The 13,850-nt window shown below is 37.3% G+C and overlaps 1 protein-coding gene across 1 annotated transcript in view; it reads right to left on the reverse strand.

Annotated features, from left to right (window-relative positions):
- LOC122899251 (catenin alpha-3-like) overlaps positions 1-13,850 on the reverse strand; it is a 216,606-nt gene that overhangs the window by 59,699 nt on the left and 143,057 nt on the right. Inside the window, exon 4 of the mRNA XM_044236823.1 lies at positions 9,259-9,425. Within this exon, the coding sequence (XP_044092758.1) occupies positions 9,259-9,425 (167 nt within the window). The remainder of the gene's footprint in view (positions 1-9,258; positions 9,426-13,850) is intronic.

Below are 13,850 nucleotides of genomic sequence, written 5' to 3' on the forward strand. Positions count from 1 at the left end.
CTCATTTCCTTTATAGCTGCAGTTACTAGACTAGTAAATCTACAATGCCACAGATAATACATCTTGATTTCAGCAAAGCCTTTAAGAAAGTGCTTAATGATGAAATAAACACGGTTTATACAGTAGCCTAATAAAGCAAGTCTGAGGCTCACTTCAACAACTTTACTCAATGTTAATGTTTGGAAGGAGCATGATAGAGGAGGAGTAGGAGATTGAAATACCATGAGGTCCCAGGAGTTCAGCTAGACAGTTATCAAACCATTCTGGTCACCTACAAATTCAACAGGAGATAGAAGATAAGAAGAGCAGCAATTCTAGGAACAGGAAATCGACCTCTTTCCAGAAGGTAGGACATGTGGAGAAGTGAATCTGAAAAAAGAGGAATATAGACTTTGCGGGGGAGGGGCCAGTTCCTGGCAAGTAAGAGAGCAGTGGAGCACAAAATCAGAACTTTTAGCGGTCTGCTACACTGAGGGATGTCACTCCAAAGGCTAAGCGGTGGGGTGGGGTCCTCACAGGGACACTATGGTCTCAGGACCAATGAGGCAACAAGAAGTCCGGGGGTGTCTGAGTGTGGCACAGCTGCCAGGTATCAGAACGGGAAACCAGTTGCAGACACGGAGCCAAGGAGTGGGCTCTCAGCTCAGGGTTACCTTAAACAGTGATTTGAGGCACAGTCCGGCCACTACTCTTCAGGCAGGGACCACACAAGTAGCAGATCCAGAGAAAGCCCCTCCTTCCTCCTCCAGGAGAAGCAGCGCAGGAACAAACTGCAGGAATCTTCTGGGTTTGGAAACTCCAAACAGAATCATGCACCAGAGACAGAAATGCTCCATCACGGGCCAGGTGAGACAGAGACCAGGGACATGGGAGTGATTGACTGCTTTTCTCTGAGAGTGCACTGAGGAGTGGGGCTCTGAGCTCTCTGCTTCTCTGGGCTGGATATTGGGAGGCCGCCATTTTCATTCCCATCCTCCAAAGCTGAAAGGAAAGCCTTCAGGGAACAAAAGCTAGCAAAAGCGAACCCAAGCAGATTACTTAGCCTGGCCCCTGGCAAGGGTGATGCAATTCTGCCTCAGGCAAGGACATCTGAGAATCACTACAACAGGCCCTGCCCCCAGAAGATCAGCAAAAACATCTGGCCAAGACCAAGTTCACCAATCAGTGAGAACTGTGGAACTCCAGAGCTAGGGGAAAGCAACATATAGAATTCATGACTTTTTTCCCATGATCCTTTAATCTTTCAAAGTTAAATTTTTTTATTGTTTCTTATTCTATTTTTTTATATTTCCTCTTTCCTATTTTAACATATTTAACTATTTTATCTTATCAATACCCTTTTAAAAATCTTTTTAAATTTTCATTGTTATTTTTCTCCCTTCATTGTATTTAAACTTATTTTTTATATACATATAGATTTTTTTTCTTTAAAATTTTGGGATAAAATTTCTTCTAACAGATCAAAATATACCCTAAATCTAGCACATGGGTTTGTTCTAGCCTCCAGCCTGATCACATTCGTTCCTCTTTTTTTTTTTCTTTTTTCAACCAACTTCTTATCTTATCAATTCCTTTTTTAGAAACTTTTTAAATTTTCATCTTTACAGTCATATTCCATCCCTTCATCATGTTTACCCTTATTGTTGTATATACATAAGTTTTTCTTTCTTTAAAATTTTGGGAGGTAATTTCTTCTAACAAACCAAAACACACCCAAAATCAAGTATGTGGCTCTGTTCTATTCACCAGTCTCTCTCTCTCTCTCTCACATACATACACACACACACACACACACACACACACACACATTTTTTTTCTTTTCTTTTTTTTCCCCCATTCTTCTTCCCCTGGTTTCAGGCCTCTTCTGATTTGGTTAGTATATATTTTTCTGGGGTCATTGCTACACTTTTAGTATTTCATTCTCTCAATCACCTATTCTTATCTGGATAAAATGACAAGACAGAGAAAACACACAAAAAAAGAACAGCTAGGGACCTAATCAATATGGACATTAGTAATATGTCAGAAACAGTTCACAATGTCAATTATCAAGGTACTAGCAGGGCTTGAGAAAAGCATGGAAGATATTAGAGAATCCCTTTTGGGAAAAATAAAATCCCTTTCCAGAGAAATAAAAGAATTAAAATATAACCAAGTTGAAATCAAAAAAGCTATTAATGAGGTGCAATCAAAAATGGAGGCTCTTACTGCTAGGATAAATAAGGCAGAAGAGAAAACTAGTGATATAGAAGACCAAATGATGGAGAATAAAAAAGCTGAGCAAAAGAGAGCCAAACAACTACTTGAACATGAGGGGAGAATCGAGATAAGTGATACCATAAGACAAAACAGTATTAGAATAATTGGGATCCCAGAAGAAGAAAGAGAGAGAGAGAGAGAGGCAGATAGTATACTGGAGCATAAAACAGCAGAGAATTTCCCTAATTTGGCAAAGGGAAGAAGCATAAGAATCTAGGAGGCACAGAGAACCCCCCTCAAAATCAATAAAAAGGGTCCACACCATGTCATCTAATAGTAAAACTTACAAGTCTCTGACAAAAAGAAAATCCTGAAAGCAGGACAAGACGTCTGTAACATAAAATGGTAGAAATATTAGATTGGCAGCATGGGATCCGAAGGGGCACATGCACCCGAATGTTTATAGACGCAATCTCCCCAATAGCCAAGCTATGGAAAGAGCTTAGATGTCCATCAACAGATGAATGGATAAAGAAGAGATGGTACCCCGAGGCAAATAACATTATATGTTAATAAAAACAGAAAAAAATGAAAATGTCTTTTCCTATTACCTTGGTTCTGAGTTCCTCAAGAAAGCAAAACTAGGAACAATGAATGGAAATAGCAGGAAGGCAGCTTTAAACTCAGTTTGAGGAAATTAGAACAGTTCTAATTAGAAATTAGACAGTTCTAACAATTAGAACTGTCCAAAGTCAGGTTCACTGTCTCACAGAATTGAGACTGCTATTACTGTTAGACAGTTGTGTATTACACACTGTATTGTAGGAAAGAGTCTAATCTACATCAATAAGATATTAGACTGTAAGGGCCCTGACATTTCTCCTCCAAAATTTTTTAATCCAAGAAGAAATTTAATATATTAATAAATATATTAGAAATACAGAAATATTCTACGGGGCTCCTGAGTGGCTTAGTCAGCTAAGCATTCAACTCATGGTCTCAACTCGGGTCTTGATCTCAGGGTCGTGGGTTCAAGTCCCATTTTGGGCTCCATACTGAGTGTGGAGTTATTTTTAAAAAGAAAGAAAAAAGAAATATTTTAAACCACTATTTCCCAAAGTATGGTCTGAGAAAGTTCCAGGATTAACATAAGGGTCCTAAGGTTAAAAAATTGGAGAAACTCTGAGTTATGCAAATTAAATACATTTCTTCACTTCAGTATTTCTCACCAACTTTTATGTGCTTATGTGCATCAAAAATATTCAAAGAGAATTTCTTTTTTTTTTTTAAAGATTTTATTTATTTATTTGACAGAGAGAGATCACAAGTAGGCAGAGAGGCAGGCAGAGAGAGAGGAGGAAGTAGGCTCCCTGCTGAGCAGAAGAGCCCGATGTGGGACTCGATCCCAGGACCCCGAGATCATGACCTGAGCCGAAGGCAGCGGCTTAACCCACTGAGCCACCCAGGTGCCCTCAAAGAGAATTTCTATATGCAGCACTGACCATAAAAAAAATCCTTTCTTCCATGTTGCATATTTATAAGACAGGGTCTGCAGAATACTTTGGGGTGGAGGGAATGTTATGCCAAATAATTCTAATCGTGATGACATTAAAAAAATTCCATTTGTCCATTTTTGTCAAAAGAATTGAGTTAATGATGCAATTTAAATATTAATTTTGTGGGATGTCTGAGTGGCTCAGTAGATTGGGCATCTGCCTTTGGCTCGGGTCATGATCCCTGGGTCCTGAGATTGAGTCATGCATTGGTCTCCTTGCTCAGTGGGGAGTGTGCTCTCCCACTGCCTGCCACTCCCCCTGCTTGTGCTCCCCCTCTCTCTAACAAATAAATAAATAAAGTCTTAAAAATAAATAAATAGGGGCACCTGGGTGGCTCAGTGGGTTAAAGTCTCTGCCTTCGGCTCGGGTCATGGTCCTGGGGTGCTGAGATTGAACCCCATATCAGGCTCTCTGCTCAGCAGGGAGTCTGCTTCCCTTCTCTCTCTATGCCTGCCTCTCTGCCTGCTTGTGATCTCTGTCTGTCCAATAAATAAATAAAATCTTTAATAATAAGTAAATACATATGTATATAAATTTTTCATAACAAAGAAATAATGAAACACTATTACAATTCACCACAAAAGGTCTCCCCTTTTTCTTAGATGAGGTAACATTGTTGTACTAAACACACTGATAAGTATCTTAAATGATGTACCCTAAACTCAGTCTCTGATACCAACAAATGTAGGAGAGAGTAGTTAGAGTTAAGAACTCCCCCTCCTCCTGAAATATCTGAATTCCTTTAATAATCTATTATAAGGCCATGAACTTGTCTATACGCTTGTGAAAGGTATTTATAATTAAGGTTGTCCTAACCCTTGGAGTACTATGTTCCAAAAAGGGGTTTTTTTTTCCTATTACCTTGAGCAAATTTCTTAAATAAATATTCCTGATTTTTAACTTTAAAATAAAAATCATAATCATAAGACTGTTGTTGAAGACTGAATTAAGAAGATAATGCTGCATCATGCTTATTAGCATATTATAAAAACTCAGTAAATATTAACTATAATTTTATTGCAAAAAATAGTACTTTGTTTTGCTTTGATCTTCAGTTATTTCCTGCTTCATTTGAAAGACATACTATGTGTGAACTACCCAGCACTATGCCTAGAAATTAGTGGTACTCAACTAAAATTGGTAATAGAGGTGTTTGTGGTCTTGAATATACACACCATTACTTCTTAATCAATTATGAGAGTAGCAATTTTTACCTGAAAAAGCCTTTCATTCTGCTCTATCTCAACAAATCTAGAGTCTAAAATACTGGAAAACTGGGGTCATTAGAACTACGAATTACCTGGCACTTAATCTTTCATACCTTACTTCTTGATTACAACATTTCTTAGCATCTGTATTCACATATGAAAAAAAAGTGAATGTCAGAAATGTTTAGGGATTTGTCTACAGTACTATTTCCAGTATCTAACAATAACCAAGAAACAAGAAACACTGCTTAATTATCTCACCTACAAATCCACTAGTATACAGCTTCTGAAGATAAGAACTATACTCTTTCCTAAAAAACTTTTTCCTATACTCTTTCCTATACTCTCTCCTTATCTAAAACAACAAAAAGTGCCAGCTTGCATTTTTACAGTAATAAAACCAACAAAAGAAAAGGAATATGAAATTATAAAGGGAAGGTTCCATTAGTTTAGTGTTATGGTAAGCATTAAAGAGTAAGATAAAGATGCAAAGAAAGGTTTAGCTTAGCAATTAGAGAAAATGATTTTAATAAGAAGGTCAATCAGACAAGGCCATCATTTGCTTAATGGAAAAGTGATACTACAGTCACCAGGCACCTTATGAATATGCAGATGTATTTATGGACAGAAGAGTAAAAGTCCTAATGCAGGAAATAGATCAGAGACTCCAAAGGATTGTCTGCAATCTTCTCACCTGGACATTATTAATGACTTGGTCGAACTAAATAAATTAAGAAAGTAAAAAGGACTCTAATAAAATTCTATTTCTACTAAAACTTTTCTAAATGATTTGTCTAGCAAAATAAAGCAAACCAGATATCTTGCTGCCTTTGTAGTATCTAAGTAAAATTATATTCTTTACTCATATTAAATCAATTTATACATTTTTCATATGGATTACTACAGCTATCACAGACAACCTGCAAACATGCACACTTGATCTTGGATCAAGAGTAGCTGGCAAACAGTATTCATTTATAAAGTAGGACAAACTTTCTTGTGTCTTAAATTTTAAAGTTTTTCTTTTTCAATTATATATTCATTATTTATATTACCTATATAATCCTATCTATTTCTTTATCAGTGAGCCATCTTCTATTTTTCAATCTACCACTGGCTTTAAGACAAACAATCCTAAAATTTGTATAGGACCACCAGAGACCCCAAATAGTCAAAGCAATCTCAAAAAAGAACAGCAAAGCAGGAGGCATCACAATTCCACCTTCAAACTATATTGTAAAACTGTAATGATCAAAACAGTATGGTACTGGCACAAAAATAGAGACACAGATCAACGGACCAGGATTAAAAAAACAAAACAAAAAAACCAAAATTATATGGTCAACTAATCTTCAACAAAGCAAGAAAGAACATCCAATGGAAAAAAGACAGTCTCTTCAACAAATGGTGTTGGGAAAAATTGACAGCAAAATGCAAAAAATGAAACTGGACCACTTTCTTATCCAATATACAAAAATAAACGCAAAATGGATGAAAGACCTAAATGTGAGACAGAAAACCATCAAAATCCTAGAGGAGAACACAGGCAGTGTTCTTTGACCTCACCCACAGACAGTGTTCCTTGGCCTTGGCCATAGCAAATTCTTATGAGACGTGTCTCCAGAGCAAGGGTACAAAATCAAAAATGAACTATTAGGACTTCATCGAGTAAATCTTCTGCACAATGAAGGAAACAATCAACAAAACTAAAAGGCAACCTACAGAATTAAAGAAGATATTTGCAAATGACATATCAGAAAAAGAGTTAATATCCAAAATCTACAAAGAACTAATCAAATTGCATGCCTAAAAAACAAACAATCCAATTTAAAAATGGGCAAAAGTCACAAAGAATCATTTTTCCAAAGAAGACAACCAAATGGCCAACAGACACAAGAAAAGATGCTCAAGATCATTCATCCTCAGGGAAATACAAATCAAAACTACAATGAGCTATCCCTTCACACTTATTGTAATAACTAAAATCAACAACAAGAAACAGCAGGTTTGGCAAGGATGAAGAGAAAGGGGAACACTGCAGCATTGTTGGTGGTGATGCAAACTCAGTAGGGGCAGCCACTGAGGCCACTGTGGAAAATCATATGGAGATTCCTCAGAAAGTTAAAAATAGAACCAACCTAAGATCCAGCAATTGCACTATTAGGCATTTACCCAAAGAACACAAAAATACTAATTCAAAGGGATACATGCTCCCCAATGTTTACAGCAGCACTACCAACAATAGCCAAATTATGCAAAAAGCCCATCTGTCCATCGACTATTGAATGGATAAAGAAGTTGTGAGATTATATATATATAATCTCACAACTTCTTTATATATATTTTTATATAAATTTTATATATTAACTTTACATAAATATATAATATATAAAATGTTTATATATATTATATATATATACATATATATAATTTTTTTATATACAAGTCCCTCCCGATTTTTTTCCTTTCTCCCCCATCCCGGCTCTTCCAAAACCCTCTGTGAGCTAGAAACTGCCCAGCCTCCGGCGAGCGCCAAGCCAATCCAGCGCCAGCCTCTGCTTGATGTCACGGGTTACCAGGCAGACAGCCACACTGCTCCTGCAGGTACAGCAGGGTGGTGTAGCGGCTGCAGTCACAGGGAGACACATGGCTGGGAGCCTCCTGCCCTATCTGCCTGCCCGAGTGCTGTATCCAGAAGTACAGAGGAGGACAGAAATTCAGAAGGGGGTACAGAGACCTTGATGGAAAGGGAAAGCAGGGAGACAGTGGGGAAGAGAGGAAAAGAACCTGGCTCTGTCAACGAAAGAAGAAGAGACTCCTGATCTTGGGGTTGTGAGTTGGAGCCCGACATTGGGTGTAGCGATTGGTTAAAAATAAGATATCTATAAAAAAGAGAGACAGACAAAAATTGAATTGAACCAGCAATGCCTGCATCTGAAGCCCTTTACCGCAGCCTTCAAAGCTCAGCCTGATGTGGCTCTGAACGCCTCTTCCATCCCCTCTTGTGGTCTACCTTGCCTCCGCCTCACTGTCTCTGCACGTCAGCAGGCCTTGGCTGAGTAATATTCATACATATATCTATATATACACATATATATGCTAAGAAAAGAATGAATTTGGCATTTGCAACAACATGGGTGAAACTACAGAGTATTGTGCTAAATGAAATAAGTCAGTCAGAGAAAGAAAAACCATATGATTTCACTGAACTGTGGAATTTAAGAAACAACACAAATGAGCAAATGGGAAAAAAGAGAGACGCAAACCAAGAAATTATCTTTTTTCTTTATTATGTTACGTTACTCATCATACAGTACATCATTAGTTTTTGATGTAGTGTTCCATGATTTATTGTTTGTGTATAACACCCAGTGCTCCATGTAATAATGCTCTCTTTAATACCCATCACTGGGATAACCCATATCCCTACTGCCCTCTTCTCTGACAGGGTCACATGCACCCCACTGTTCATATCAGCAATGTCCACAATAGCCAAAGTGTGGAAGAAGCAGAGATGCCTTTCAACAGATGAATGAATAAAGAAGGTATGGTCCATATATACAATAGAATATTACTCAGCCATCAGAAAGGATGACTACCTACCATTTGCATTGACATGGATGGAACTGGAGGGGATTAAGTTAAGTGAGATCAGTCAAGCAGAGAAAGACAATCATTAATATGGTTTCCCTTATATGTGGAACATAAGGAATAGCATGAAGGACATAGGAGAAGGAAAGGAAAAATGAAGTAGGGGGAAACCAGTGGGGGAGATGAACCATGAGAGACTATGGACTACAAGAAACAGAGTCTTAACTGAAAAGGTCAAAAACCGAAGAGAACTGATGGTTGGTAGTGGGGGGATGGGTGAAATAGGTATCAGGGATTAAGGAGTGCACTTCCTTATAAAACAAAAAAAGGAGTTCACTTGTGATGAGTCCCAAGTGCTGAATCACTAAATTGTATGCCTGAAACTATATGTTAACATTTAGTTACATAACATAACACTATATGTTAACTAGAATTTAAATTAAAAATCTAAAAATTTTAATAAACAAAATAACTTCTGGCTTTGTTCTTTTGAGGTATACAAGAGTTGCACAATCTAATTGAATCATCTGCTGGGTGACATTAAGAAATGAAGGTGATAATGAATACTGTTTTTCTGAAAATAAATAAATTGGAAAAAAAAATAAATGAAGGTGAGGTTGGGATGCACTAGGATTAATACCAGTTTCAGAAAATGGAATTAGAAGTGAAACAATGCCAAGGTAAACTAGCCATCTTTTACTTACAGCTGACACGTGCTGCAAGAGACTCATGACATCTATCATATCTGCGAGGATAAGGAGTCTGGTAACTGCAGCCAGCAAGGCACGGGCAGCTTGAACCACAGCCTCCCTTTTGGGGAGATAACATGGATCATCTGCAAATCTCTCAGCTGATACTTTCAGAGCTTCACCTGAAAAACATAACAAAAATAATATACTTTAAGTTTCACCTATACTTAAATGTTTAAGCATTTATCATCTTAATTCCAACTACATTTTATGACTGAGCATAATATTAAAATAGTGTCAGTTGACACTAGAACACAGTTAATAAACAATGGAGTTTAAAATTGGCATTTGTTTTTAATAAAGGCTCTGGAGTTTAAGAAGCATGATACCATCTTCCTGCAAGAGAACTATGTTCAACTGACTAGCAACATCTACTAGAATTGCTGTCAACTTCTGTATTTGCTGAATCTCATTTGCTGTAAAAGGTTTCATTACTAAGACTTTAAAACAAGAAACAATCTTGTTTATAAAAATAAGGTAAATCTTCATTGAGTTACTTTCCAAGTCAGTGTTAGAAAAGAGCTAGCCTGGGCACCTAGGTGGCTCAGTCAGTTAAGAGTCTGCCTTCACCTCAGGTCATGATCCTGGGGACCTGGAACTAAATCCTGCATTGGGCTCTCTTTTCAGTGGAGAGTCTGCTTCTCCCTCTGTCCTTCACCCCACTCATGCTCACGCTCTCTCTCTTTCTCTCAAATATATAAAATATTTTAAAAAGGAAAAAGAAAAAGAGCTAGCCTTCAAAACAGGAACTCTCTGATAAAAGTTTAACATAGGCAGATTTTCCTAAACTGTCAATATAATAACCTGCATCCTAAACTTAGTCATGGAAATTATATATAATAGTACACAACTGCTAAAATAATATACCTAAATTTTTTAAGATTCTTTTCATTGAAAATACATCTTATGATAAAAGCAATGTGAACTTATTCATTTTTAAAAGTTCACAGTTCAAGGAGGAGTCCAAGATGGCAGAGGAGTAGGAAACCTTAATTTCATCTGGTCTCAGGAATTCAGCTAGATGGCTCTCAAACCATTCTCAACACCTGCAAACTCAACTGGAGGGTGAAGAAAAGAATGCCTGTAACTCTACAAATAGAAAAGCAACCACTTTCTGAAAGAATGGCAAGATAGAAAAAACTCACCTCAAAAAACAGAGAAAGAGGCAGTACTGACTGCCAGGGACCTAATCAGTATGGACACAAGTAAGATGTCAGAATTAGAGTTAAAAATAACAATTATAAAGATACTAGCTGGTTTCAAAAAAAAAAAAAAGCATAGAAGACACTACAAAATCCCTTTCTGGAGAAATAAAAGAACTAAAATCTAATCAAGTCAAAAGGCTATTAATGAAATGCAACAAAAAATGGAGGCTCTAACTGCTTGGATAAATGGGGCAGGAGAGAGAATTAGTGGTATAGAAGACAAAATTATGGAAAACAAAGAAGCTGAGAAAAAGAAAGATAAACAACTCTTGGATCACGAGGGGAGAATTAAAGAGATAACTGATACCATAGAGCAAAAAAGTATTACAATAATTGGGATCCCAAAAGAAAAGGAAAGAGGAAGGGGGCAGAAGGTATATTGGAGCAGATTATAACAGAGAACATCCCAAATCTGGAGAAGGAAACAGGCATTCAAGTCTAGGAGGCACAGAGAACCCACCCCTCCCACATCAATAAAAATAGGTCAAGAATCTGACATATGATAGTGAAACCTACAAATCTCAGAGACAAAGAAAAAATCCTGAAAGCAGCTTGGGACGAGAGGTTTGTAACCTACAAGACTAGAATCATTAGACTGGCAGTAGACTGTGCAGGCAAGAAAAGACTGGCATAATCAGTGTTCTAAATGAGAAAAATATGCAGCCAATAATACTTTATCCAGCTATGTTGTCATTCAAAATGGAAGGAGAAATAAAAAGCTTCTAAGAAAAACAGAAACTAAAAGAATTTGTAATCACCAAACCAGCCCTGCAAGAAATATCCTTTAAGGGAAGGGACAGCCCAAAAGTAATATAGACCAGAAAGGAATATAGAACACATACAGAAACAGCCTTACAGGTAATACAAAAGCACAAAATTCATATCTTTCAATAATTACTCTGAATGTTAATGGGATAATGCCCCAATCAAAAGACACATGGTACCAGACTGTATGAAAAAACAAGACCCATTGATATGTTCTCTGGAAGAGACTCACCATAGACCCAAAGACACCTCCAGATTGAAAGTGACAGGGTGGAAAACCATTTATCATGCTAATGGAAATCAAAAGAAAGCTGGGGTGACAATCCTTACACCAGACAAATTAAATTTTAAATCAAAGACTGTAGTAAGAGATGAGAAATGACACTATATCATAATAAAGAGGTCTATCCAACAAAAAGATCTAACAATTGTAAATATTTATGCCCTTAACATGGGTGCAGCCATTATATAAACCAATTAATAACAAAATCAAATAAACACATCAATAACAATAAAATAATAGGGATTTTAAGATCCCACTCATGCAATGGACAGATCATTTAAGCAAAGGATCAACAAGGAAATAAAAGCTTTAAATGACACCCTGGAGCAGATGGACATCACAGATATATTCAGAACATTCCATCCCAAAACAAAAGAATACATATTCTTCTCTACTGTATGTGGAACATTCCAGTATAGATCACATCCTGGATCACAAATCAGGTCTCAACTGGTACCAAAAGAATGGGATCACTCCCTGCATATTTTCAGACCACAATGCACTGAAACTAGAACTCAACCACAAAAGGAAAGTTGGAAAGAAATCAAATACATGGAGGCTAAAGAGCATCCTACTAAAAAATGAATGGGTCGGGCGCCTGGGTGGCTCACTGGGTTAAGTAAGCCTCTGCCTTCAGCTCAGATCATGATCTCAGGGTCCTGGGATCAAGTCCCGCATTGGGCTCTCTGCTTGGCAGGGAGCCTGCTTCCTCCTTTCTCTCTCTGCCTGCTTCTCTGCCTACTTGTGATTTCTGTCAAATAAATAAATAAAATCTTAAAAAAAAAAAAGGAATTAATGGGTCAACCAGGAAGTTAAAGAAGAATTTTTAAAAATTCATGGAAACAAATGAAAATGAAAATATAACTGTTCAATAACTGTGGGACACAGCAAAGGCAGTCCTGAGAGGTAAGTATATAGCCATATAAGCCATTCTCAAGAAACAAAAAACATCTCAGGCACAAAACCTAACCCTACACGTAAAGGAGCTGGAGAAAGAACAGCAAAGAAAGCCTAAACCCAGGAGGAGAAGAGAAATCATAAAGATCAGAGCAGAAATCAATGAAATTGAAACCAAAAGAACAGGAGAACAAATCAACGGAACTAGGAGCTCGTTCTTTGAAATAATTAATAAAATTGATAACCCCCTGGCCAGAATTATCAAAAAGAAAGAGAAAGGACCCAAATAAAATCATGAGTGATAGAGGAGAGATCACAACCAACACCAGAGAAATACAAACAGTTATAAGAACATATTATGAGCAACGATACACCAGCAAGTTAGGCAATCTGAAGAAATGGATGCATTCTTAGAGATGTATAAACTACCAAAACTGAACAAGAAAGAAATAGAAAACCTTAACAGACACATAACCAGTAAGGAAATTGAAACATTAATCAAAAATCTCTGAACAAACAAGGGCCCAGGGCCAGATGGCTTCCCAGGGAAATTCTACCAAACATTTAAAGAAGAATTAATACTTATTCTTAAACTGTTTCAAAAAATAGAAATGGAAAGAAAACTTCCAAACTCATTCTTTGAGGCCAGCATTACCTAATCCCAAAAACAAATAAAGACCCCATGAAAAAAGAGAATTACAGACCAATAGCCTTGATGAACACAGATGCAAAAATTCTCACCAAAATACTAGCCAATAGGATCCAACAGGATCCAATTAAAAGGATTATTCACCACGACCAAGTGGCGTTTATTCCTGGGCTGCAAGGTTGGTTCAACATCCATAAAGCAATCAATGGGGTACGATACATTAATAAAAGAAAGAACAAGAACCATATGATACGCTCAATAGATGCTTTAAAAGCATTTGACAAAGTACAGCATCCTCTCTTGATCAAAACTCTTCAAAGGGTAGGGACAGAGGGTACATTCTTCAATATCATCAAAGCCATCTAGGAAAAACCCACAGCAACTATCATTCTCAATGAGGAAAAACTGAGAGCTTTCCCCTAAGCTCAAGAACACGGCAGGGTTGTCCACTATCCCCACCACTGCTATTCAACATAGTTCTAGAAGTCCTAGCCTCAGCAATGAGACATCAAAAATAAACGAAATGCATCAAAAAGAAATGAGCCTGGGTGGCTCAGTCAGTTAAGCGGCTGCTTTCAGCTTAGATAATGATCCCAGGGTCTGGGATTGAGTTCCACATCAGGCTCCTTTCTCGCAGAGAGCCTACTTCTCTCTCTGCCTCTGCCTGCCAAAAGGGAGCACAAGCACTGCTTGGGCTCCTTCTCTCTCTCTGTCTGAAAAATGAATAAATAAATCTTAAAAAAAAAAA

The sequence above is a fragment of the Neovison vison genome, chromosome 2 (genome assembly GCF_020171115.1).
Source record: "Neovison vison isolate M4711 chromosome 2, ASM_NN_V1, whole genome shotgun sequence".
Classification (NCBI taxonomy): Eukaryota; Metazoa; Chordata; class Mammalia; order Carnivora; family Mustelidae; genus Neogale; species Neogale vison.